The following is a 27641-nucleotide window of genomic DNA, read 5'->3' on the forward strand; positions in this document are numbered from 1 at the left end:
TGCAGTGAGTCCACAAACAAAAAGGAGGATACAGTCTGTTACCCTGCTGCAGGTTGAAAACTGAAGTCAAATAATCATCTTGTGCGACCAAACAAATAAAAAAATTCAAATTTTTGGAAAAATAAAAACTCAGTATCAAATCAAAAAGTCGGGTTCAATTTGACCAAACAAATACCATGCCTTTTATTTCCACTTAAACAAAGCTCCAATATCACTTAAATAGTTCCCATCAGCTTTGTGAGTGGGAGTATACACTTAGGCTTGGATATTTCTTTATACACAATGTTTGTTGTACATCTCTACAATATGTGCAAATTGAAAATCTGACCTCCAAAACGTTGAAGGATATCTCCACAGCTACATCGAGACTTTGAAGTAAGGGTAAAACTAACCTAAATCACAAACGTTTTAACAATAAAGCTTTTAAATAAACTTTGGGAAACTGTGATAAATGACTTTCTGTTAAAAATCTGGTCACTCCCCAAAAATCCAACCATATATCCAAATAACAAAACATGAAAAGTCTTACTACTTTTAATAGCTCACCAGACCTCACCCTCTCCATAGAGCTTAACCTTTATTATAAATAATCATTTTAGCATCAATGATTTATGTGAGAAAGTGTCTGTTTGTATCAAAGGCAGAATAGCATCCAAATGAATGGAGACAAAGGCCGATCAGAGAAATGATGTCCGGTCCTGATGGCCTCACAGACTGGACTGGACATGTTTCTTCACCTCCACACTGCCCCACATCTTTGGAAAGACTTGGTCATTGCACTGGTGCAATAACATCAGCATCGCTTGATGACTTCAGACTCGTACTCGCCTCACTCGTCATGAAGTCGTTTGAAAAAAGAAGCTTTTGTTGGGAGGACAGGAGAAACTCCTCGTCTTCCAAACATGATGCAGTAAGTCTTTTGTACAGCTACTTTTTATTGACTTTTAACTCTATTCAGCTACATATGTTCACATATGTTGTATTGTCGTAACATTGACTCTGACTTAGTTTGCTAGTTGATTACATTTTCAATGAGCAGCAAGTGAGTAGAAAGAATTTTATAAAATGTCCTTTACTCATCTACCCTTCAAAGCTGTGTCCTCTCTGCTTTTTCTATATTTTATATGCCCATACATATCAGAGTCATTTTGTAGATCATCATATTATTAAATTTGCCGGCGACACAGATGTTGTGTTGCTTTTAAACGAAGAAGATATTTATCATGGCTTTAGAGGACTTGAGTGTGCCAATGTGCCAAAAACAAAAGATATGTATATAGATGTAAGAAATAAGCCTTCTGTTCTCTCTCTAATCTTAAACAAGGATGTAGACATGGGATAAAATTAGAAATACCTTGGCATCACACTCAACAACAAACTGTCCTTCGAGTACTGTGTTGAGGCATTTTGTAAAAAACCCAAACAGTAAATTGTTCTCTGAGCAAACTGGAATTTTAACATTGAAATTCGCGAGAATGTTCTATTGCAGTTATTTTGAACTTCTTCTTTTGTGTGTTGGTACATGTCACTCACACTTGGGGGGAAAAGGAACCGAAAGCAATCATACCGGAGAGTGAAAAGCTGCTGCTAAATCACACATTACCCACTCAACAACCTCAAGGATTTATACAAGAACCTTCAAAAAAAACCTCAGACAATACTTACTGACTGCACTCATCCTCTGTTTTCAGTATTTCTCAAGAACTGTAAAATACATGTGTGCGTTGTGTGTTTTTTATAGTTTTCCTTTTATATATGTTTTTTCTGGCAGCTGTACAACAAATTGCCCCTTTTGGGAAAATAAAGTTATTTACAAATGAAGTGCACTATATATGGGGGTCAATACTGCTGTTACTTGCAGAAGTTTTCTATTTATTAAAGCACATTTTTGTCATACTTTTAAGAAGAATGCATCCAGCAGATGTACCAACAGAGTAGCAAAAACTCCAAAGCCCCTTTCAGCTAAGGCTTGTCGATTCCCGAAGAAATAGAATTAGCACAATCATTTTTTTCTTCTAGATTGTAGGATTCTTTTCAAATGAACCGTGAAGATGATGCTCCAGTGACCATTTGGTTGCTTGCACAATACAGGGTTGACAAAATGCATCCCGGGCTGCCTGATGGACACAACATGGAGCCACAAATGGTTGATAAGTCTGTCCTGACCTGAGAGGACATGCCGTGACAGGGGTAGAGGATGGCTTTGTCGTCGTCCTCGGAGCCCTGATCCAGACAGTAGCCGCTGGCCTTGCTGTTTCTCACCTGAAAAAAAACCAAAAAGAGTCTTAGAACTGAAATATTAGAAAAACCCCAAAGTCCTTCAACTAAGCCCCCCCCCCCCCCCCCCCCACCCCCCACAGTACTTCACTGTTTAGGTTCAGTCTTTCCTCTAACACTCAGCAGACAGACATTTGCCAGGAAAGTTGTGATAAATTCACTGCCTGCCAGTCACAGAGTTGAACACTGGACAGCTGGCATTTGTCAAGTGGACGATACATGGCTTCTAGTAAAAGCTAATGCTCATCTGCTGGACGTAAGAAGAATTTTGCTGAGTTTACAGTTTATTTCTGCTGCACATTCTCCTTCTTGTCTTTTGGCTGCTAAGGGCGGATCATCAGCCTCCATCTAACAAGATCCCCCGCCTCCTGCAACCAGCTCCATGTCCTCCTTGCGTACATCCATGGATCTTCTCTGAGGTCTTCATCTTCTTTTTCCTGCCTGACAATTTCATCTCCAGTCCCCACTGTCCCTCTGCCCATCCTGGTAACTGCCAATGAGAAGTCATCAACACACATGGCGGCTTAGGCTTTTTTTCCTAACGTGTTGAAGACCCAGCAGATGGAGCGAGCATTTCAGAATATCATCCAGCTGTGAGGGTATCAGTAATGGTTTATCTGTTAGGAGAGCATTTCCTGTCTTTGTTAATCCTGGACATGAAGATTCATACTGAGCTAAAATAAGTCAAGCGTGTTCTGGAAAGAGGATTTTATTTTTCAAATCAATTGCCAATAGCTTAATATGGATTTTCTCAGTTCTTTCAGGAAGATCTATGATTCCAGTCCTGATGGGATGTTACACGGCCATATGTCTCCTCCTGTAGATTTATTATGACTTGTTCACCACAGCAGGTTTCACAGAGCTATCATCTGAGACTAATGGCTTTGGCATTATAAGTTCTCATAATCATCCCCGCGCCTGGTCGCAGGTTTTTGGTTTTTTTCCCCCTTCCTGTCCACCCAGCCTCCAGATGATGGTGTGCACCGAGCCTGAGCTTTGGTTCTGTGTGATTTGAATGCATACGGCTTCATTTCCAAGACATATCTATCATGTGCTGTTGTCAGGGAGAGTTCCACTCGGCTGGTCTGGTCAGCTTGGCCGAGCAGCGGGGATGACGCTGGGTGACAGATGAAGCTCGCCGCTGCTGTGGCGGATTTGTGGCAATGCATGGTAACAGTTTCCCCAGCTTGTCAACACATCCGAAATGGTGCCACTCAAGTGGATGCCGCTTTGAGGAATTCACTTAGGCTACGTGCTGGATCCAAAACAGGCAGCGGGGGAAACAAATCTGCAGGATCACTCCTGATGTTTACTGACATGCAGAAAATATCGACTTTCCTTCATTTTCAATTGTCGAAATTGATGCAATAATGTTTAAACAAACCTCTAAATCTTGTCTGACTCAAGAGTGAGTTGGATTCTTCAGCCTGTCATAATCCTGCCTTCTCCCACTGTGCCGAGTGTGAAGCCAAGCCCACAACAATCAACTTGGAATGGAAAACTAATAAGTGCTTAATTAAAACTCGTCGTGACGAAACTGCTTCGAATCATGTGTTGGTGGTGGTGCTGCTGTTGTCACTATAGCAACGGCATATGTTTTCCTAAGAACTGGCAGCTGAGAAATTGTATTTATTTACCTCTCAGTATAATTGTGTTTGATGTCGAGGGTATGAACCCGTCACGTTGACGGTTTCTGTCCGTTTCTCTGCACATAGCAACTCGCGTATGATCAATGCTTGCTTGAGTTCGTGCAAAACTAAAAAATTTATTACCAACTACTAATGCGTTTCTAAGAGAAATATTGCTCAGATAGACAGAGTGTCCTCATATCGCCTAACTCTCAAATTAATATGTTCACCACACCTCATTTTCTGCATTTATCATCTGAGGAATCAAATTTACTGCCTCAGCGTTTGCATCCTTTCCAAATCACAGCAATTTTTTTCCATCACATCACCAGTAATGGAATTGATACAGCGAAATTAACGTGGTCGTTATTTTCAATTATCCTTTCAGCAAGTATTTTTCTCACCTCCCCATATGTGATTGTGTTGTTGTAGATCCGCATCTCTGGGTAGACATGTTCCAGGTACCAACGGAAACTCCGACACTGGAGCCGTTTCCTCAAGCCCAAGCGCTCCGAGACATCCCCGAAATCAACTCCGGGGTTCTGTCAACATACAGTGCAAAATAAAGACCAAATAAAAAAAAAAACTCTTAGCCGGCAGCCACTTTACTCACGAGAGTTCTACCTGCTGGAAAAACGGCAGATACAAGGTTGTTGAGGTGCTGAGAAGACACGACGAGCATTCAGTTAGAAGATGGATAGATGCACCTGTCTATCGGGACCTTCATTGTTCTTTCATTAGACATGATCTGTGCAGAGCAAATTCTAATCAGCTCCTTAATTATGAGCCCCCACGGCCATGTCTGCATTATGGAGGTGGCGTCCTAGATTGATTGGGAGAATACTTAATGGCTGCGCAGCCCGGCTTTGAGGCCTGAACACTTTCAACACAATAAACCCATATCAGTATGTACATATACAGTGCACTGCTTAGGTGGACATAAATATGGAAATGATACCACATTCTATATACTCTTAGCAAGGACAATGGTCCTTCCATTGACATTAATGCAAAGACATATGCACACACTCATTTGCAAACATGAAAATGGTTTATGACACGACAAGGTTTCCAGTCTCTTTGTTTAAGCCTTTGGTCAGCTGCTGATCTTGTTTTCAAACATCTGTTACTAATGAATTCTACCTGGAACTCTACACTTTTCTTTTCTTTTCTTTTTTGCTTCTATAAAGCGACACTAACAAATGCATTCAATTTCAGAGAGATGTTGTGGGGTATTTGGACTTGGAGGGGGGGGTTGGCTTCCGTGGAGTATCATAAAGCAGTACCCCACCAAAGTAATTGTGCTCTCAGCAGGTACCTCAGACAATAACAAGAATCTGTGATTGGATGTATGAGGTGGTTGAGAAAGGAGGAGGGAGTGTTAGATGGAATAATCCCAGTGTTAGGTCTTTGCACTGTACACAAAATAACTCTGCACCACAGGACAGCTGAGGTAATAACATGCCATGCCACTGCGTTTGTAATTACACACTGGAAAGGATGGAGCCTGATTGGCTAGTTTGTCAAAGTTGTCCCCGCTCAACTACTCCACCTACACACACACAGACGGTTTCCACCTTTCCCTAGCTGCCACTTCCCACTTCCTACTCTTGTAATAATTTTTGGGCCCCATTCCTAGATGACACCCGGGCATCGGCAGCAAATCAGATCTGAGTGCGTCTGCCACTTCCCACCATCATTTTGTTAATAACATTAGCGTGTTGTTTTGGGCTGCGTTTTGAGGGCTTTGCTGACGTCCTTCACTGACAATCATCTAATTTTTCACGGCTGAAGAGGCAATTAGGATTCAATATAAAACTCTTTATTATTGAAAGTAGCTGTTTATTATTTTGCAGCCCATCTCCAAAGACCCTTAAAAGCAATTAAGTTATACTGATGTGTAGGCAAACAGAGTGATTAGACATGAGGCTCGTCTCCTCGTATCGGTGCACCCGTCTCCTGCGTTTGGAGAGAGACTCCGCTGCTTTCTGCCTCTGTCTTTGCTCTTCTGCCAGTGTGAAGGTCAAGTGGGATGAAATCTGAATTTTGAATTTCTATTGACTGGTGCCTCCGGAGGCCTGGGATGCTTGTCTGAATGAGCAAGTGAGCTGGGAGGAGACGGAGGTAACGGGAGCTTTGGGAATTAAGAGGGGGGAGTGATCTGAGTTGGAGGAAAAAAACTTACATTCATGGGAATGTTCCAGGCCATGTAGACGTGGGATTTGTATTCATCCATCCACACCTCAGCGGCTCGAAGGGCATTGCGCTTAGCGTAGTAATCTATATCGTTGTTGTAGGGCTTCTTGGTGCGCTCGATGTGCGCCACTCTGGCACATGGCAGCACTTCCATGCTTCCTCCACACTGCCACACCTAGATAGGAACAACGGAGAGGATGAGTCAGTGTTTCAATCAAACGCGGCTTTGCGCTGGAATTTCTTCTCTGAGCCTCTTAAACGCAGATAAAGGTAATGGGAATTCAGGAGGATGCATACTGTCTGAGTGGAAATTAAACTCCCACCTATTGCTTTGGAAATGGGTGCAGCCGAATCAGGCTGCAGGCTTCAGGATTAAAGGATTATTCTAGTTTAATACAATTTTGTAACTTCTTTCATATTTGTGGCCATTATTCCTATTGCTCACGATGGCGTCGTACACAGAAGTAATTGCTAGGCAGTAATGAAAAATGTCACAAATATTGAAACTGCAGAAGAATGATATTGACTCCAGTTTCATTGCTGTGATTCTACAACAGCTTGTAAACCTCAAGGGATGCTTAGTTAAACCCTTTCAAATCCAAACATAGAAATATGCTCATAAATAGAATACTGTTGCTTGAAAATAATTGCTTTAATGTTGTGAAAAGACAGAACCGAATGCTGACGTTGGTTTAAGATATTTTGCTTGAAGAAAAGTGGTGATGATCCTGGAAGAAATATATGGATTGTTTCAAGTGTTGGCTTGAATTAATCTTTCATCCATAAGAAGTTATCATTTGCTACTCCAGTCTTTCAAAAAGCTCTAATACTGATGCCTTGTGTTGGATAGAAAGAGTATTGAATGATCAACTGTTGTTACTGCATAAGATGGAAACGTTTAGGCTCCTACTTATTAATTCTTGTCAGCAGTGCACCCACCAATTATCAATCAATCAATCAATCAATCAACTTTATTTATATAGCACTTTATATGCAATGTAATTCAAAGTACTTAACATGATTTAAAAACAATGCAAAGACAGATACATATTAAGAAACAAGTGCACACACACCCGCACACACACATATGCAGACATGCCTGGCAGGGCACTGAGGACTAAGGTGAGGAAAGGGCCACATTTGGGGGCCGTCCACACTGGGAGTGGCACAGCCTATGACCACAGGGGGCACTGCTCCACAGATCCCCCCCAGCCCAGGGCAGACTGGTGAATCCCACAACATATGTAGGGGACCAACCAGGTGCCCGGGGCAGGGAAACCAATGGGATCGCCCGACCAGCGGGGTACCAGGCCACCACCAGTGTAGCGACCCCTGAGAGGAACCACAGGAGATAAAAGATTCAGTTAAAAACCTAATAAAAGTAAATAGATAAATAGATAAGAATACACATATCTGTATACAGTACAGTAGGTAAATATGATATGAGTAAAATTGTAAAAATGGTAAGTTGGATACGGGACGGTAGTTATTAAGAACCTTGGGGTCTAAACTGCTCTTCTTCAGAAGGGGCCTCACTACGGCCGTTTTAAAGGCGGTGGGAAAAACACCCGTCTGAAGAGAGCAGTGGACGATGTATAAAAGTTGTTCCTCAAAGAACTCATAAAATGACTTAAAAAGTGAGGTAGGAATAGGATATAAAAGGCAGGTTGTTGGGTTAACTTGGGAGAAAACTCGACCAAGTGTTCTTGCATCAACCAGGGAAAAACAGTCCAGTGATTCCTCAGGTGAAGACACCAGTCCAGGTGCGTTAAAATGTAAACTTTGTAAAGGTAAAAGACTGGATCTGCTTCTGAGAGGGTGGACATAATCCTCACAAAAGGAGTTAGTGGGTAATATTGACTTGTTATTAAAATTGGTGTTTGTTAAAAGGTTGTAAAATTACTCTTTGCTATGTACTAATACAAGATGCTTCCAGTGCCAACTTGGTTTGTCAATTAATGTTATTAATATTTGAGACACTGCAGATTCCCTTCAGGTTTCAGTGTTGTTACAGAGCTCATCAATGCCCTCATCACTTCATGGCCTAATTCTATGAACTTACATGCATTTTATTAGTTGAATCTTATAGAGTGTTGATGTAATTTTCAAGAATGTGACAAACAAAGAAAAACATAGCTAACTATGCAGATGTTAAGTGAAGTTCACCTTCCGTACAGCTGTGTGTCATTCCTGGGGTTTCAGTCAAGTCTTCTCACGTAAGAAACGGCTAAGACTGGAAGCAAATCACAACTTGTTTTTTTCTACAAAATAAAATCATATTATAAGCCAAAAACCTAAGATTCAATTTAAACCAAGCCTAAACCAGGCCATAGTTATAAAATTAGTTATACAATTACCCTCACTGTGGGTTTCCCTTCAGAGTGTAGGTGTAATTAAAAAGCCACTACCCAAAGTTCTGAGGGCTCCAGTGGGTTCATGCGACAAAAGCAACTCAGATAAATTAGTAGGACTAAGATCATTAAACCAGTACAAGGATCTTAAAATCAATTCTGAAGCTCACCGGATGCCAACATAGAGACTTTGAGGAATGTGTGCTCCTTTTATGGTCCCCGTCAGCACGCAAGCGGCGGAATTTTGCGTGTAAATAAAAATGACGATGTCTGCAGAACAACCGTGTCTAAACACGCAGACTGGTTTTCATGTAGAATGTTGCACAAATACTATTAACACTATTGGATTTGATCTCTTTATAACATTTATATCTTCACTCAAAATGCAATAAATGTCACTGGTGTTTACTCCTTCCTGACATCTTTAAACGATACAGATACTGAGTTGGTAGTGCTTTTAGGCCTTGAAGTTTTTTTCTACTGAAGTTTAGTAACAGTAACGTGTGATAAATGGATGGTGGTACGCCTGTGGATCATGTTGCCTATGAGAAATAAAAAAAATCCTGACATCATGCGAGTATGGCATAGGGAGTGATATATAAAGCCAGGCAGTAAATAAATGTCACCATTAAATGCATCAATCACATGGGAAGCTATTGTTTGATAGCAGACTGGAAGAAACTGTGACCCTCGACTCGCATATTCAAGGTAAGAAAATCATGGCAGACTGCTCTGAAACTGTCATTCCTCAGTAAGACGTGAAAATACTTTCATTTCAAAAGTCTTCTCAAAATAAAATCCGTCTTTGATAGCCTCTCTTGGTATCTACGATTCTATACACACATTAGCAGAGCAGCTCAGCGAGTTATATCACATTGCCGTGGCATATGGTGACGTCCTTCCGACCGTATAAAGTGCCACCGCCTTCACCACCCACAGTCTCTTAATGACAATTGCCACAACGCGTAACAGATGTTCATACCCATTAACTTCTCTCTGACCCCACAACAACCCCCCCCCCCCCCCCCCCCCCATGGTCTTTAAGAGAAGTCCTGGCCCAGAAATATTTTCTCAAGTACGAGCGGATCAGAGATCTGAAAGCTGAAATGACCCTGTTTATCTTTATGGCTTCTGGTATTGGGAAGGTTGCCAATCATCATATTTTTGATTCTTATAGTATAGCTGCAAACGATGAACTGATGAGAATTTATACTGGTGAATTTCCTCAGTTCATTGCACTTTCAGTGTATTTTTACCTTTCTAAGAAAATTTAAAAAAAAACACAAGCAAAAGCTCTACAGCTGTTAAAATGTGTAACATTCTAGGATTAATGCAATAGATATTTGTCATCCGACAACTTCCCAACAGCTCATGAAAAGGTACAACGTTGTCTCAGAAGCAACTTGAATTGCTCCATTGTGCACGTCAGTCAAAGTCTGCTGCAAGGACACTGCTCGACTTCAGCCACATATCTGATTAATTTGTCCAGAGCACTAAACAGCGTCTGCCTGCGTTGTTTTTAAAGTGTACTTTTGAGAATCAGTTTATTTGGGATTGTAAATTATACACTGAGAAGCTAAAGAAATTATTTTTAACCGCACTCGGCGGGCTGCAGAGTCGGTGTTCAATCTGCAGGGGGAGCAGGGTCAACCATCTCCCAAGGTGGGTATCAGGTTCAGGCTTTGATTGGCAGCTGGATGAACAGCGGAGGCTGTTTTGATTGATTGTCTTAAAAACCCAGTGAAAATTGTGCTGAGCTGGCAAGACGCAAAGACGAGGGAGCCTCTGCTGATCTGTGGGGATTTGATGGCAAGCTGCACGGACCAGGACTTGATCTTTGTTTTCCTCGCTGCGTTCGGTTCTGCCTCAATGTCGAAGTCGCTGGCATGAAGACAGCACAACACACACTTATGGGACGGGTGATTGTGGTTTGAACCTGTGGGATCCTGAATCCTGAATTGTATCTATGTGCAAGTGATGGCCATCCACTGCCCCTTCAGTAAAGCTTAAAATGAAAAAATAAATAAATAAAATCTCATTGTGTAAGATTGTGTAAATGAGACTTTATTCTCACTGTCAACGAATCCTATGAGGGACTTATTCTTTCAGCAAATATTCCTTCAAACAAGTGTGAAACGTCCACCTTTTGGGACTATTTTCAACTCTGAAATACACGTTTGGCGCACGACAACACAAACTTGGTGTGTTGTTTCTGGCAGCTCAGGTGGCGTACCTAGGATCCACACAAAAATAAACTGCACCGCGCTCACGCTCATTGTGATTAAGGAACATGCCACCCAGGGAAGCAATGCGACTCAATGGTGTCTTTTAAACAGTTTACAAACACGGAGCTTCATGGCAGAGAGGAACACAATTCATCAGGATGCACAAATGCTTGTTGGCAGGGTCAATTCATCTGTGGTTTGGAGGAATTTGGTGACAATTCACTCGTTGGAAATTAAATTTTGTCAAAGATCCAATGGTTCAGTACATCTAGAAACAAATCATTATGGATTCTTTAGCAAATACAGCAGACGAAAGTCAGTTCTTAAATAATTTTTCATTGTCAACCAACGAGCCTGTTTAACGCTTTGTGCCTTTTCTAAATTTAAACATGGTAACATCAATTCATTCAGGGCCACTGGGGGCTGGAAGACGTCCAGACTGACTTGGTACAAAGTCAGATGACACTCTGGAAAGTTTGCCAGTCCACAAGGCAAACACAAGGAAGACTGACAATCAAACTCAACATTCACACATAAGCCATTTTAGAGTCGCCAATTATTCAAAGTTTTTTTTTGACTATATGAGAGTAAAAAGAAAAACCCTCATGCAATATATTTTCACTGGAACTCGAGAGGGCTAACCACCATGCAAGCTTGTTCCCACTTGTGAGGATCACCAAAAGCCAAATAAAGCCACCTGAGTAAGACGGATCAGCTTGTGCTCCTGTGGGCAGGTTGTGTGTTTAAGCCTTCAGCCAACGGTCAAGTGTGCAGCCTTCAAATTATAGTCAAACATTTCACAGTGAATTTACATGTTTCTCTAGGGTGTATGCAAATGTGTTTAATTATATGTTAATAAAGTAATTGGAGCCATCTGTCCTCTGGTGCGCTCGCCCTCAAATCCTTTGAGGCGCTGCCTATATCAGTGGTGAAACTGTTTACTGGTGATGACCTGGGTTTAAATACCTCCATTGACTAGCTGACCCCTCATCTTCGCAGCTGACAATCCACAGCGACACTGGCCTAAAAAAAATAAATCCATTAGTACTTTAGGAGAGGCTTTACCTGCTTTGCTGCTGCTGATGACAAGTGCTGTTTTATCCCACAGCAGCTTTCATGGTTGGTGCCGTTGTGTGGGTGTAAGTGCAATACCAATTTAACGTAAATTTTTAGATTGTGCAGATCTCACCCATCACCTTTAGAAACATTAAGCTTGGTATGCTGCTGCCTTTCATTGGTTTCTTAATCCAGACTTCCTGTTTAAACAAATCAATAGAGTGTGCGGGTGAATGTATTTCAGTGTGTTAAATGCTTATGGGTACTTATGCAGCACTCATGGATAATTGAAAATGTGTATATGTGTAATTGCAGTTAGCCTCACACTAAAAGCAAATTGCAGATCAATATTTGGTCAACCATTTCCAGAAGGTCAGAATCCTATTAGCGAACTAGGCTTGTGAAACACATTATAGTTTCTTTGCATCACAATAAAATGCCTGTGGTGCGACTGGACAAAAATAACTGTTTATATTACTGGGAATGGTTGAGCAGAGAAATAGATGTTGTGTTTTTATTCCACTGCATCATGACATCTAATCTTAATAAAGATATTATCTTTTTAATTATATATCACAACACGGTGTGTTTTAAATTACAAACTCAAATAGCTTCCAAGATTAAATAAAATGCTTTATGAGTGCCAATTGTTTATATTGTAGATGTTTCTTATCCTTGTATGAAAAAGCAAATTACATTGCTTCCAGCACAAAAAGTTACAAAGAAAGAACCATTTAATCAACCTGTCTTTGCTGAGTGTTTCTCTATTTCACACGCTTGGGAAAGGACCAAAACATTTCAAATAAAATTCCACACATCAGAAAAGAAAGATTAAAAGGGATTTCTCTTGTTGACCCACTTCAGAAGGAACTTGCATGTAAAACTTCCGATGGTATTGAATCATATACTATCCAGTACATCACTTTTGAAGTCTCACTTCTACTTGTGTAAAGCATTTCTCCTATACTTGAGGTTATACTCTCTAGAGAAGCATTTTGCAGCAATAACAATTATCTCACAACATGTTTGTATTTGACATTTGTGTTTGCAATGCAGTGACTTTCAGGACACAGCTGTTATTTCTGAGCAAAATTCAAGTGTTACGCTGATGACGCTGTTATATGACATCCATCCATGTTCACCATTTAGTCTACGTGTAATCTGGCTTCCCTTTCTGTTTCCTGACCTCTAATAGGAATCAAAGAGTGAGTGAGACCTGCTACCATGCAGAGAAAACTAATCAGATTGTTTCGGTCCCCTAAGATTCATGACTGTAGACGAAGATGTAGAATTAGATCAACTAGTAAACAGAGTTTTGCTTGACAACAATCTGGTACAACGGCCACATTACTGCTGCCAATCTTACGATCTCTCTTTCCATCACTCATGAATAAACCCACTTTTAACTGGATTTTTTTTTTTTCCAATGAAAGCATCATGGACTCAGATTAGAGGAACTGATCTGCATCTCGCTGCATGGTGCCAGATTGGCAACATCAACTTCAAACAGCAGAGATGCCACTCTCCAACCCCCAGTCCAACACCCTCCTGGATTAAGTCTGACTTTCTGCCAAATGTACATCTCATATGGCCCGCAGCCTTTGCCCCAGTACCGTACTGTCACGTATTTGTTGGGGACCCCGTATTGTACTAACTTAGCCCCGTTTATATAAATCCTAAAAATGTGTGTTTTAAAAGCACAAACGACACCAGCCCCATTGTAAAATTAAAATCCTATTTTAAAGCATCAGTTCATTAACTTCAGCTGTTCCAATCTCACTTCAGATGGACTCCGTTATAGCTTGTACAACAACAGATTTTGCAGACCTACAGGCTGAAAGCTACAATTATTGTATAGTTGGACACAGTTTGTTGTTTTCATCTTGGCTTCTGTTCCGTACACACGTCATTGAACTGCACCATTCTCAATAATGGGTTTAGCAGACAGACAATTCCAATGCAATAGGGAGCATCTGGCGACAATGTAACCTTTATTCGCTTATGAGACTTGTCGTATGATGTGAAAACTACTAACTATAGAACGGAGCCAGGTGATGGGGGAGGCGGGGGTACATTTCCTTGATTTAACAGCAAACAACCAGGTACAAGACATCTGCAGGGAGTCAACTCTGCTTTGGAGGATCATCAGTGATGCTGTGACCTTTTTCAACGCATGAGAGAATCACCAATCGGATGATCTGGAGAAAAAAACAGGTGGTGCACAGCAGATTGCCAACTAAAACAGCATGTCTGTTACATTCCAGGACTCCTCATGACTTTATCCTTCAGCCTCCGTCTTCATAAACAGCCTATAGACGGAGCATTAGCAGAACAAATGGCAAATATTTTCCCCGCAACAATAAAGACGCATTTAGGTTGTGTGTGCTCTCGTGTTCATGCCGGAAAAACATATTACCACCCTGCTGAGAGCACCTCTGCTGATGAAAACCTTTTGCTGTACTCATCTATTCATGAATAGTCATTCATGCTAAACATAGTGAGCTGTTCTTTTTAATGTTCAGTGGTTTTTTGATTTAGCCCCATTTAATAAAACTGGAATACTTAAACAAATTTAAACAACAAAATAAACAAAAGAAAATCATCCAAATAAATGTAAAACACAAGTTTGGATCCATATTTAAATAGTGAATAGCACCTCTGTATTGGAAAAAAACCCAAAAAACTAATTCAAATGGGGAAACATGTCCCAGTAACAGTTTGCATCTTTAAGGTATTCTAATTTTATGGAAATATACTCAAATGTGAATACCAAATAAGACTGTTTTAATCTCCTTTCCTATTCTGACATCTCACACACCGGTCCTTGAGGACTGCATTTTTTTTATTTATTTATTTTTTAAAGTCCATTCGGAGGTGACCCTTCATAAAATTGCAGGATGCATCATTAAGTGAAAGCACTTAACACAGAGTCCTTTGATGTAGCAGTAATGTAATTGCTAATTAAATTTAATTGTCTCTATACATGTAGTTAGTTAATTGTAGCTGGACCATTTGCGTGATAAGCTCTACGAGGCTACAGAAAACACAAGCCATAAAAAACATAAAAGCTATTAAGAGCAGTAAACAGGCTTCCATCAGCATCATTACGCAGTATACTCAATAAATGGGAAATTGTGGCAGGCGAAGGATAAAAGACGAGCATGTGGGCAGGTAACTACCTCACTTTAAGCACATTGTTAGACACAAATCTGCTCATATGTATGAATAAGGCAACAAAACTAAAACAGTAATAAGGGCCTGACATTAGTGTGTCCAGGTAAGGGGGTCTTCAATTAGTCACAGCACCAAATTAACCATTTAATTTCAGTATCCATTGGTGCTGATTGAATTGCTAAACCACATTCACTCAATGTATTCTCATAGGGTGTTAAACATCTATATTTAACATTAAACTACCCTTGTTTAAAAAAAAATATATATCAATGCCTCCATGAATATTATCAGGCTGCATGAGCAGAGGACCAAAACACAAGTTGGGTTTTGAACAAAGGACATCTGTATTTGATCGCATACAGTCCACAAAAAGCGCAGTGAGATCCGAAACAGAAACAAGAAATCCAGACAGAGCAAAAGCAAACAGACGCAGCTACGAGCTACACATACTAACCACCAATACAAATTTGACAGAAAATGACACGTCAATCCGAGTAACACCAATGCTGCAACAAAGCAATGATTTGCAGATTCAGAAGGAGGCAAAATGCTGGACCACGTCCTCACTTTACTTTTATTTCCAGACCAAACTTTATTCCCGGTCAAATGGAGCAACTATTCACTATTATGGGTTTATCAATCTTTTCAAAGCAGTGTATGTGATGCACAGAAGAAACGTCTTATTGTTGCTTATTAATATACATCATAGCGGTTGTTACTTGTTATTCAGTGATAGTGAAATTGTGCAGTCAAACTTGCTGTCGTATTGAGTTTAGAAAACCATGATGCAACGTTGCACACAGTCAGACTCAAACAAAATGTGCTTAATGGAACAAAGTACAAGTAGAACACACATCAAGATACACAAAAGCTGAGAGCTGGCGTTCACTCTCAATAAGGTAGATCCAGTATATGATTTAAATACCAACACAGTGGTCATAAAACACATGTTCAATATGCCCCAGTTGTAGGCAAGTTTACTCAAACCTCCATAATCATTTACAGAAGTAGTAGTAACGAAACAGTTGAAATATACTGCATAAAGAACATTTATTTAAGCCTTCTAAAGCATCACAGATACAGTGGATACAGGTTTCTTGCAGGTAGAACGACACAGTCCAGGATTCATAAGATGCTCCTCCACAAATAAACAGGAGTTTAGGGAAACTTACTGCTAAATGGCTATACATTACACTAAACCATTAGAAAACACAGAACACAATGTATTTCTGTGTGAAAAGCATAATAACTGAAGAGCAAGATGGTGAAATACATACATTTATCTGCTCTCCTGCTGCTGCTGGTGAAGGATTTGTGACGCTGTCTTGCAATCCCACAAGCACAACTGCTGGAATATACTGCTGCCTTTAAAGCCCTCAAAGTGCAACCTTTTCTAGGTTTCAAAGATTATATTACCCATTGGACTTTCTTTTTTTCTTTTTATCCCCACCAGTGGTCAAAATGGAAAGTAGAGCCGAGGAGACGGAGGCAGGGAGCATCTAAAGACTCGGACTGAGATGATGAAAAGCTGTGCTGAGGTCATCCAGCCTCTGTAACGTGCCCCATCCACCTAGACAGCTGACATATTTGACAGACAGTGGAGAAAATTATCCTCCAGTACCAAACAGCAGCCGGAGATTTTTCTCAAACGAGTGCAAGAATAGCATGAGGTCAAGCAGAGTTAATTTCCACTTTTCTCTATGACTCTCACATACATAATACACCTTGTGTCTGTCATGTAAAGTATTTTTTTTTTTAAATAGGAAGACAATACTGCACTCTGAGGAACATGAATATTGTGCACAAAGCGAGGCTTTGACGTTTATCCTTCTTTTTTTAATCACATTTTCCCTTCACATGACCCCAATGAAACTCAACACGTGCTTTTAGCAAGTTTTGTAAATGCACAGAAAGTTCCAAATATAAGGTTTATTTCACTTTATCTTGTAACTTTAAATACAAAGAGATACAGGAACGAGTACTCTCAGCTTATCTGAAGAGCATGTCACTCGTTACACACAAAAACTCAATGTGTGACCTGATGGCTTCTTCTTATAACAAACACATGATTATTGGTGTTTAGGAGTCACACTGCCAGAGGGGATATGACATGAACAGAAGTTAACAAAAGACTGATGTTCCTACTTCAGGTGTGATATTCTCGCCTCTGTGGTCTACCTGCATTTCTTTTTCTTCCCAGAGCCGTATGGAAATGCTTTAATTTCTCCTGTCGTTTGCTCCTCTCCATATGGAGTCAAAGATAATTACGATGTGTCATTACGGCGCTGTAGGCGGAACACTGGGATTTAATTCTATATCACGCTTTTTACTTTCTAGCGGCAATATCGTTTTAGTGTCTCACCCATTTTTGAGCAACTATCTGCAATGCGTTTTATTAGCGTCTTAAAGATAAAATTGCCAAGTGAACAGGCCTGCACATCAACCAGAACAAGACTCAGGTGATGCATGTCGATGGCCCCAATGGCCAATAAACCAACCACCATCGATGGAGAGGAACTGGAGTCCAATGAAGTGAAGGACTGTGATGAAAGAGCTGGACGAGAGGGGTCGATCATGGGGCGAGGTGAAAACTCAGGACAGGGTTGGGTGGCCAAGTATTAATGTGACCTTACATCCCCGGCAGGATGAAGAGGATGAATGAGTGAGTGAAGAAAAAAAAGATCCCAAGTAAATTCATTTATAGTACGTAAACCTCAAAATCTGTCACTTTCATTTGTTTTGTTGATTTGTTTTTTTTTGTTGTTGTCATTGTCTCAGTTTGAAACTAGTAACTCGGCAGATTCTAACAACCATAGTGAGTCCTGACAGACTCTCTTTAAAGGTCACATATTATATGTTTTTTCATCAATTTCACACAGTTGTCAAAAGTCCAACAACACTGTAATGTTAATGTATTTTCCCAAACTGAGCCTTGATCCTGAATTTTATCCAGCCTTAAAGTCCCTCCAGTGAGCTCTACTGAGAGCAGCCTGCATCTGTGTCTGTACCTTTAAATGTTAATGAGCATACTCCATGTCTGTTTCCCAGTAGTGTTAGCCAAAAGAAAAAATGCTGCCCGCTCATATATTTCAGAGGACAGAACTCCGCAATCTGTGGGGGGTGGGGGGGTGAAGCATCCACTACCATAGGGAGTGGTTATTTCCCCAGCTGATGTCATGAAGGGAGAATCTCTGATTTGCCTGTATGAGCACGCATTCACTAAAAGGTGGAGCAATCAAGTGAGGGTGATAGATCACTTCTTGGGCTTCATTCACAGGCTATGGGGACATGCTACTCTTTGAAAACCATTATGAAGTGAATTGTGCACAATATAGGACCTCTAAACTTTGATTAGATTACTTTGAGCAGAACGCGAACTCTTGTCTAACGTGTCCTGATCTTTTCTGAATTGATTGTGCCTGTCTTGAATAACATGTAATGTGCTTGAATCAGAAGATCAAATAGACTGCACAAGGCAGTAAAAGACATATGAGACGTGTATAAACATTTTTAATTATTCTGAAAATGCATCAATCAATGAAAATCTAAGATATGAATGAATGAAACTTTATTTCGAACATACAAATATAAAGACTTTTTATTAAGGTACAGCTCAGACCAAGCTTTGTATAATTAGTCAGTGGCAAGTATTTTGAAATTACCATAAACTCCCTTGAACACATAGTGCAAACTCCTGGAGACCATGTATTAGTAATATTGCAGCAGAATAAATATGAATCCACTCAAACAGCCCCTCTGCTGGTCATCAGCTCTAACCACCAAATATTGCCAGCCTGAAATTTTACCCCAGTTCACCCCATGCACACACTTTAATCCAGCAGCTCTACTTGAGCACACATCCAAGCTGGGTTTGCCGTCCTATCAGCTACTAAATGCTATTTATCTAAAATCCCAGCTGTTAGCGCTCTGTTTGAGGATTAGAAATAAGAGTCACGGGTATAATACAAGAAATGTATTATGAATATAAGCTCCATTGTTGGGTGGCTATTACAAATATGTATATGATGCATAAAGGCAATAGATCTATTCGCGATCAAAAGCTTTGACTGCATGTCTGACGGTCGACACAGAAACATGAAATAAAAAAAGCTTTCATGACTGCGAAGCTGGCGACTGTGCCTCCATCACATTTTTAACAATGATGGAGAATTTTAGGCAACCTATTATAGTCAATTTCAAAATTTTTTTTTCCAAAAGCTGTAATTCTTTGAATGGAGCTTCTCATGATTCACAGGAGCAAAATAATCATTGTCATGGATGAAGTTACTCTTCACTAAGCTTTTAAAGTATCCTTCCTTTGTGTGGAAGTCCTCATCAGTATTTAGACGTTAATGATTCAGTTCAGTACAAATAGTATACAGAGAGTTTATGAGAGCTCCCAGCACATCTTGCCAATGACACTCAATGAAGCCGCAAAGCTGAAAATCACAACAATAAGCTGAGAGGTGCACAAGTCATTTTAGTCCACAGTTAGTGTTTAAAGTACTCACTGATATGAATTATTATCATTACACTTGAAATTTAACTGAAGTCTTACACTGTAGAAATGCCGCACAAACATGTTCAACTCAAGCATTTCGAGATTTACCCGCACAGAATGATAAATGCTACTACTGCTCGCCACATTCAGGCCAATTGATATCATTTATACGGAGACACTGTAATATTGCCCCGTCTGAGATGATCTGCTTTCATTTATCTCTGTGGAAGGTGAAGACTTAAATGAATCCCTGAATACTCTGTGCCACATTCTGACTGTTATTTGAGTGTTTTCCTCATTGTTACCTGACTAGTCTTAATTAAAATGTTCATTTAGTCAACAGAAGAATTACTCACCAGGAACATTTCTAGTATTTGGGAAATTCTTCAGGTCCCTCTTTTTACCTGAAAAACAGTCTTCTTTCAATATTTTCATCCCTTTCATTTAATGTTACGTTTGCTGAATAGATTTCCCATTTCCATGAAATACCAAAGAACGCTGACTGAAGCTGGAGGTTCGCCATGATTCTGTGTATGAAGAAAGAGACATTGTCCGAGGTGGAGTGGACACAGTCTGTGATGTGCTGTGGATAACCTTCGGCCATAAACACAGTTATTAAACAGAATAAGCAGCATATATTGAAAAAAACAAAACAAATATTGACCTTTTTCTCTGTGTGCCTTTTTTTCAAAGCTCTGGTGTCACTATCTCTGTAATGTTTATTCACACCAACACTAATTTCAAGATCTGAAAGCTGTGACTATCGCTTGGTTGCAAGTCATTTTTCAAAGCTGTTGTGTGAGTGAGAAGAATATCAACATGAAAATACGGTGGCAGCACTGAAAATAATCACACTCTTTCTTTAGCTATTGGAAGAATTAGATCAGCCTGCATCCAACACATCACTCGCACATTTTCACTCTCATGACCTTCATCTTTAAATGTGTGTTTGGTTGATTATAGATTGGGATATAGCTTATTTTCTAAGTGTTGCTGCTCTAACGATTGCTTTACATAAGGGCTTTTCATAGACAATGCTTCCAACACGTTTCTTTCAGTCTTCTTCATTCTCTGTGGATCCCAAAAGACATTACCTCTATACAGCGGGTAAATGCATTAATTCATTGCTATATAAAAAGTAATTTGACACAGATTGCTCAAAATTAAACCTAATTTAAATGTTAAAAAATATTCACGATATCCGTTTGCAGTATTAAGTACTTTTCTTTGAGCTAAAGTCAGAAAATGACTTGTAAAAGGCACATTACGAGTATTCAGCTCTACTGCTTTAACTGTGAACAGTTTGACATTTTTAGAAATGAATTTATCTGCCTTCTAGCTGAGAGGAAATTTATTTTTCTTTTCGTGCGATTCGAGCAGAGAAACAAATAAGTGTATTTGACAACATTTTCTTCAGTTTTATTCTTTATTATTTTCTTTGTTTCCGTTTGCATTCATGACCTGCCGATGGTTCGTTGTTCGGTCATGAGATATGTTTTCACATTGCCCTCATGTATGATGTGGAGATGTTTAAGAGGCTGGATAAGAGCCCCTCCCGATGCTCCGCCACTTCATTTCAGACCTTCTTCTCCCGCCACTCCTGCTCATGCACCCATTAAATGGAGGCCGCTGACGGGAGTGACGGGCAGATTCAGGGGTCCTTTCAACTGTGCCTGTCAAAAGCTAATTCCACCCAGTTGCTGCCCTTCGTCTTTGATATTCCAGCCGATTCGGCTGGCGCAGCCAGATCAGTGCGTGCGGCTGCTCTTCAGATGCTCTGGCCTTGTCAGATCATTTCAAGTTTTCAGCCAGTCTTAGACAGCCAACAGGGGCAATTACGTGAACAGATTAACTAATGCTCAGATAATGAATGGGATGAGCCAATCTGCCTGTCAAGTGTTACAATCTTTGCTGGTGATGATCCTGTCCGCTGAGAGAGCGTTTTGATTCCTTATGATTCACTTCTCTTTAGCAGTGAAAGAATGTGAGAAAGCGCAACTCAAGTGAAATGAGCTTAATTACCTTGTCAGAGTGTGTTCAAATTAAGGTGGGAGTATCTGAAGTCACTCTTGAAAGAGGATTTTAATGAAGTTTGTGATTCACATGGATAATAAGTGAGCTGACAAGGCCTGTCTAATTACTCGTCCCTCTGGCCCTCAACACCAAAATGGCATCTCTCGGAGGTGAGCTCCTGCTCGGGAAGTCGTGGCATCATTGCAGGCAATGCTGCGAGTCAATGTCAAACGATATAGAAAAAAAAAAGATGCTTTCCAAAACACACTGTGTGTCATCGTGTAAATTAGGGATATTTACCTGCATCTGTGGGACCCGAAGAGACAACAAGACAATATAAGTCGTGAATTATCTATGGATGGAACACAACAGAGCAGCAATGCAAATTGTCAACATGTTTTATGTCGGCTGATTCGATGCAAACCCTGAGATAGATTTCTTTACAATGTCAGCATATGCAGAGCTGCCCCACTTTGCCATATGTTGGCAGTAAGTCCTGCAGTCGCAGCTGCAATTCCGTCGAGACAATACGCAATCTGTGTCTTTCACAGCTACATCTAACTTGTCTTTATTTCTCAATACAGATGGAAGAAGGAACATGCCATAATGAACCATGCAGTAAGCAAACCTCAGTCCATTAAATCCTAACCGATTGATTCAGTCTCTAAATAATGCACCATTGAAAGAGACAAATGCTCAATCAATATCCAATGCTATTGTTACCTTTACGTAGGCTTTATTGATGAGAAGCTTCCTTGTTTGACTTGTAGTTTGCAGGGAGACAATGAATCGGGAATGAGATGCACATTCTTTTTTTAGATCAAGCATAGATACCACTGAATGCCAAACAAGTTGAAGACAAATACCACCAGCAAAAAAGAACAACCCAGAACACCTGGCATTGTTTTTCTTTATACGGATTGGTATGAATTTAGCACCATATGCAGCCACCAGATTGAGTCCTGTTTGAGGCATTTTTTTTCTCCCCGCAACAATTTCACACATTTATCCACCTCCATTCCTTTAAGTGCGGCGGTCCTCGGTGTTCCTCGGAGGCCTCAGATTTGTCCTCGTCTCTGAAATGATGCAGTTTGTTAGAAAAGGCTTCACATATTGTGAACGCCCGCTGTCATTTTCTGTTTGATGGACACGGGCAACGCCGATGAGTTTGAAGGTGCCAGGATGGCTGGAGTCCACAGATGGCGGCGGCTCATAACGACGCTCCTGTCCTTCTCAAGGTGAGCGCTTTGGCGGCGGGCTGGAGGAGGAGGCGAAGTGAGGCGCTGCCCAGAGTCACTCAGCTGCCACGCGCCAGAAACACACACGGTGCAATCTGTGTGACGGGAGAGTTGCCGCATGTTGGACGCACAGTCGAACTTTCTTTATCGGGGAAGTTTTGTTGTGATGATGAATGGCCAAAGAGAGCCGGCGCTTTCCCCAGTCGAGCTGGCCTTATCAGAGGCAGGCTTCCTTCGGGCTTATCAAAGCGTCTCGCGGAAGGTCATTGCAGCAGCAAGATGACATTAACTTTTACTGCATTAAAAGGATCAGCGTGGACCTTTTTTTATTATCGTCATGTTATTACATTTCTCATGAAAGTTGACAGCAAACAGTAACAACACAGCCACTCCGCACAAAAGCCTGATAAATCGAACAGTTTTGTGCCGTTTATGGAGACGCGAACTGCAGAGGAGCGGACGGCAGCAAATATGTGACAAAATAATATATATATATATATTTTTTTTTGTCATTCAAAAAGAGGACAAAAATATTCGAGCAATGCGTGAGGTTCCGAATTCTTGTCCTATCTTTTATGAGTCTGCCACAGTCACCGTTATAACTCACAGATTGAACCGCGCCGCAAAAACAAGACACAAAATGAAAGTTACGATTCATCAAAGTTAAAGCGTTCTTATGTTCTGTGCTTTTAGAAAGTTTCATCAATCTCCGGGAAGATATCATTTCGGCTCAATAATCCATTCATTCATCTTTCATTCTCCCTCCAGCCGGCTTTATCGCGGGGAGCTGGAGCCTTTCACGGCTGACACTGTTCAACAGGCAGAGTACACACTTGACAGGTCGCCAATCCATCCCAGAGCTAACAACGAGAGACCGACAACCACACACACACCCACACACCCACACACACACACACACACACACACACACACACACACACACACACACACACACACACACACACACACACACACACACACACACACACACACACACACACACACACACACACACACACACACACACACACACACTTATGGCCAATTTAGACTCACAATCCAAAAAACATGTAGCTCTCCTTGCTGTGAGGCAACCCTGGTAACCACTGTGCCGCCCAGCACAAAAATCCCATTTGCTGAACATTACATACTCTCTTACAGAATTGTTCGCCAGTACCGTAACGAAGTATTCTTCTACAACTGAGCGCGTAGACACGGTACCACAGACGCGTACACAGAGGCTCACCTTTAACAAATGAACACATCTGGAGTGTTTCAGCTCTCTTTGAGTTCATTTGTACGACACATCCAGATGGCTGGCGGGGTTAATCAGCTGTGTTAAAGTGTCCAGGCTTTTGCTATTTGTATCGGTGAGGCAGATGTTCGCCCAGTAAACTAACATCTGACTGAGTCTACCAACTGCGAGCAAGCAGCACCTGTTAGTTATGCCACCTGATGTAATGCTTGCTCGCTTATCAAGTTTACTTTTTCATAAATAAAGATAGCGCCTGGAAAAAGAGGTGGTATGAGAGGAGTGTTCATAAGACTTTTGTCTGTATCATCGCCTAAAGCGGGCTTGTTAAACATAAAGGTCCATGTTCCAAAACGTGGCCCAGCAAACCAGCAAGTCAATGGTAAAACTTTCCAAGAAAACACTCGATATTCTCAGGGTAGCAGCAGATCCATGATGAGGTATCAGCAGGAAAACTGGCGACCTCAATGCCATGCTGTAGTGTGTGGTGGGTGGATTTGTGAAAACATTTGTAAACAGAAAAACGTTTATTTTGGACATTTGAATGCATTTCACACAAGAAGGTATAAATAAAATTGTCTTCATGCTCAGATTGTCCAAATTTTCGTTAGTAATTGTTGGGTTTTGTGAAAATATTGACACTATGCTCACCGTAACACCGTATGTGGGTTAGGGTTAAACTACAATGTGTTTGACACCCCTGGTCTAAAATGTATTTTAAATGCTTTGTATCTACAAAGAATTGAACGGTTTTATATTATTTACCCCTTCTAGGTCACTCTTGTTTTTTGTCACTGCTTTTATGCTTTTTTATGTGCTAATCATTTATACTGTACGTTGATTTGATATTTCAGATGGATTCAAAAATGGAACGTGCATCAAAAATAAAATTGGGCCACAGTGCCAAGTGCTTCTCAGTAGTTGTGCATGCTGGGTAATTTGGTTTCCTCCCACAGTCCAAAAAACATGTTAATTGGTGACACTGAATTTTGTGTGTGTGTGTGTGTGTGTGTGTGTGTGTGTGTGTGTGTGTGTGTGTGTGTGTGTGTGTGTGTGTGTGTGTGTGTGTGTGTGTGTGTGTGTATGTGTGTGTGTGTGTGTGTGTGTGTGCGCGTGCGTGTCTGGGATGCATCTACACTGTTTGTATAGATAAAATAAACCGACTGAGGGTCTGTTGAGAAATGAATATGAATTGTAATGGGCTGCAATGTTTTTCTGCAATGTACTTTGGTTTGTTTACTCATATTCAAGGTGTTTTAGTGAACACCAACAGGCAGAAGTGCACATGGCGGCAAAACAATCAATACTTTTGGTATGTTTATCCTAATTTCTACTGCAGTCTGCATTTTTCATTTCATTGAAACTGTTGTAAGGTGTTGGCAGGTACTCAACACACGACTCCACTCTAGTAATGCAATTAGAAAACAGAAATGTGAGAGATTTTGCAAAAATCCAGCGTGAAGCTAATAACTTTGCAGAGATTCATTTAAACTATGAAGAAAGAAATATGTTGATTTGGTGAATTTTGTACTTCATGAATTGATTTGAATTTGAACTGAAAATAAATAAAATGTCTCAAAATTAAGAAAGTGACTCAACGACACCCAATGGCGTAAACACTACATTTGGAATTATTTCCAAATCCTATGAATCCAAAAATATTGTGGCTACAATAAAACCCATTCCCAAAATGATAAATACACTTTGCTGTTTTCCTGTAAACTGTCCGCACACTGTAATAACTAACCCAGTGATGCAGAGGGAACCAAGCGAAGTGTAATTATGTCCCCATCCTGTCCCGCTGCTGGTCCTGCTCCACTTTAATTATCTCTGTTCTCCTGACGACCGAGAGATTATGGCCAGATGCCTTTAGGCCCAGCCCAGGTGGTTATGGAGACGGGGCGTTAAGAAAAAAATTAAATAAAAAAAGAGGAGGGTTTTTTTTTTTTTTGGTTCATTGCTTCTGAAAGGAGTTCCTGGCAAGTTTAATAAATGTCACCAAGACAAGAAGGCCACCCAGTGAAATCACCCTTTGCTTTCTTGGACTGATTGAGTGGACTGTTATGAAAATGAGACAGATTACATTGTAAAAAATTAAAAAATAAAAAAAAAGCTTGGATGGCTTCCTGGTGGCAAAGTGAGCTCATGGGCATATTGTGTTACAGTCAGATTAGCCTATTTTGGCAGATACCATCAGGTTTTGGCTGGAAAAAGTATTTATGAATCAAATTTGTGCAAGTCTTATAAAGATGTGCCAAACTGAATCATGCTAAACTTGAATTTATGCCACAGGGCAAGATTGAATTTGTCATTTTAATTTTTTTTCATTGGGTTATGAAGCTTTTTGGAGGTGCATTCAGCACTGTCTCATAGAAGAGAGAGTTCATACTGTACACTTAATAAAAAACCCATTTGCTCCGACGCTGGCCAAAAAACCCCAACCTCAAACTGTACTATAAACAAACCGTGTGCTCCTGAGATTGGAGCAAATCTTCATGAAGGAGACTTTGTGCTGCAGTTTGGCGGATAGTTAGTCTTCTTACGGTGCATGACAGTGTTCAGCATTGTTTAGCATAATAATCCAAATACTTTAATCTGGTCCAATTAATTTCTAATTTCTGTCACTCCCATGAACCAGCTAATTAGTGGATTTTTGTTCACCAGCCACACAAATCAGACACATGTATAATCAAAACAATTATCATATTCAGTAGTGGGAGATGCTTAATGTGCCATAAAACTCCTCGTTTTCAGTGAATAATAAAGACCACAGTGTATCCTGCATATTTGTCACTTTTGGCCAAAGCTGGTTCACTACTGACGGAAGTAATGCATTGCATCATGTTAAATTAGTGGATTTCTTTCATGTGTTACTCTCTGTCTTTGCATCTTACATAAGCATCGATGCATAATTGTAAGTGTCATAGAGGACATTAACACACGTGTATCAAATGATTAACAAATGCACATTTCTTTTAGACTCTTTATGAATTAGGAGGCGACTGCAACGCCGACCCAATGACCACCAAACGTGACAACAGCGATGCTCAGCTGCATCCAAAGCCTTTTCAGAAACAGCATTTTGAACATCTTATTGACAAAAATATCCACTACCTTTGTCTGGATCCTCATCCCCCAGTTATTAACACTTAGTCAGCGGTCGCTCAATATGTTCCTCTGGTTTCTGAGGCCCCAGAAGCAGAATATGACCACAAATATAGAACACTGCACTTACTCCCCCGCAACCATTTCCAGGAAATAAACGCAATCACTACAGCACCACTATAGTTGTTATTTGGAAGAGGAGGCTTTTTAATCAAGACGGTAGCAGTTCTGCTGTCGATATAACTGATGACAATGACAAGAAGTAAGAACAAAACGCTCGAGATGAAAAAGGTCATCCAAATGTTCGTTCATAGTCCCACCAGACGGACTGGAATGGTTAAAGATGTATTACTCACTGCTCCTCTAGTAAACAGGACAAAGCTGAAATAGCAACAGTGCTGCTCCTCAGTAGAGACACAGCTGATGGTACACGTAGACGTATAGTCCCGTTGAAACATAACCAACTGTAGGTAAATGAATGATTTCATTATTGTAATCAGTTACTAACATGTTACTGTCAAAGCTCCTGGGTTAATATGATCTTGCTTACTGCATATTGTTTGCATCTCCCCTATTGGATTTTTATATTAGCCATTACACTATAATAGTTTTTAATTTAAGCATT

General features: G+C 40.5%; 1 protein-coding gene across 1 annotated transcript in view; it reads right to left on the reverse strand.

Annotated features, from left to right (window-relative positions):
- Nucleotides 1-27641, reverse strand: part of galnt9 (polypeptide N-acetylgalactosaminyltransferase 9) — a 112653-nt gene that overhangs the window by 11876 nt on the left and 73136 nt on the right. The window contains exons 7-9 of the mRNA XM_080466796.1: nucleotides 6091-6276; nucleotides 4310-4447; nucleotides 2167-2262 (exon numbers count right to left, since the gene is read on the reverse strand). Of these exons, the coding sequence (XP_080322922.1) occupies nucleotides 2167-2262; nucleotides 4310-4447; nucleotides 6091-6276 (420 nt within the window). The remainder of the gene's footprint in view (nucleotides 1-2166; nucleotides 2263-4309; nucleotides 4448-6090; nucleotides 6277-27641) is intronic.

The sequence above is a fragment of the Lipophrys pholis genome (assembly GCF_963383615.2).
Source record: "Lipophrys pholis genome assembly, chromosome: 7".
Taxonomy (NCBI): domain Eukaryota; kingdom Metazoa; phylum Chordata; class Actinopteri; order Blenniiformes; family Blenniidae; genus Lipophrys; species Lipophrys pholis.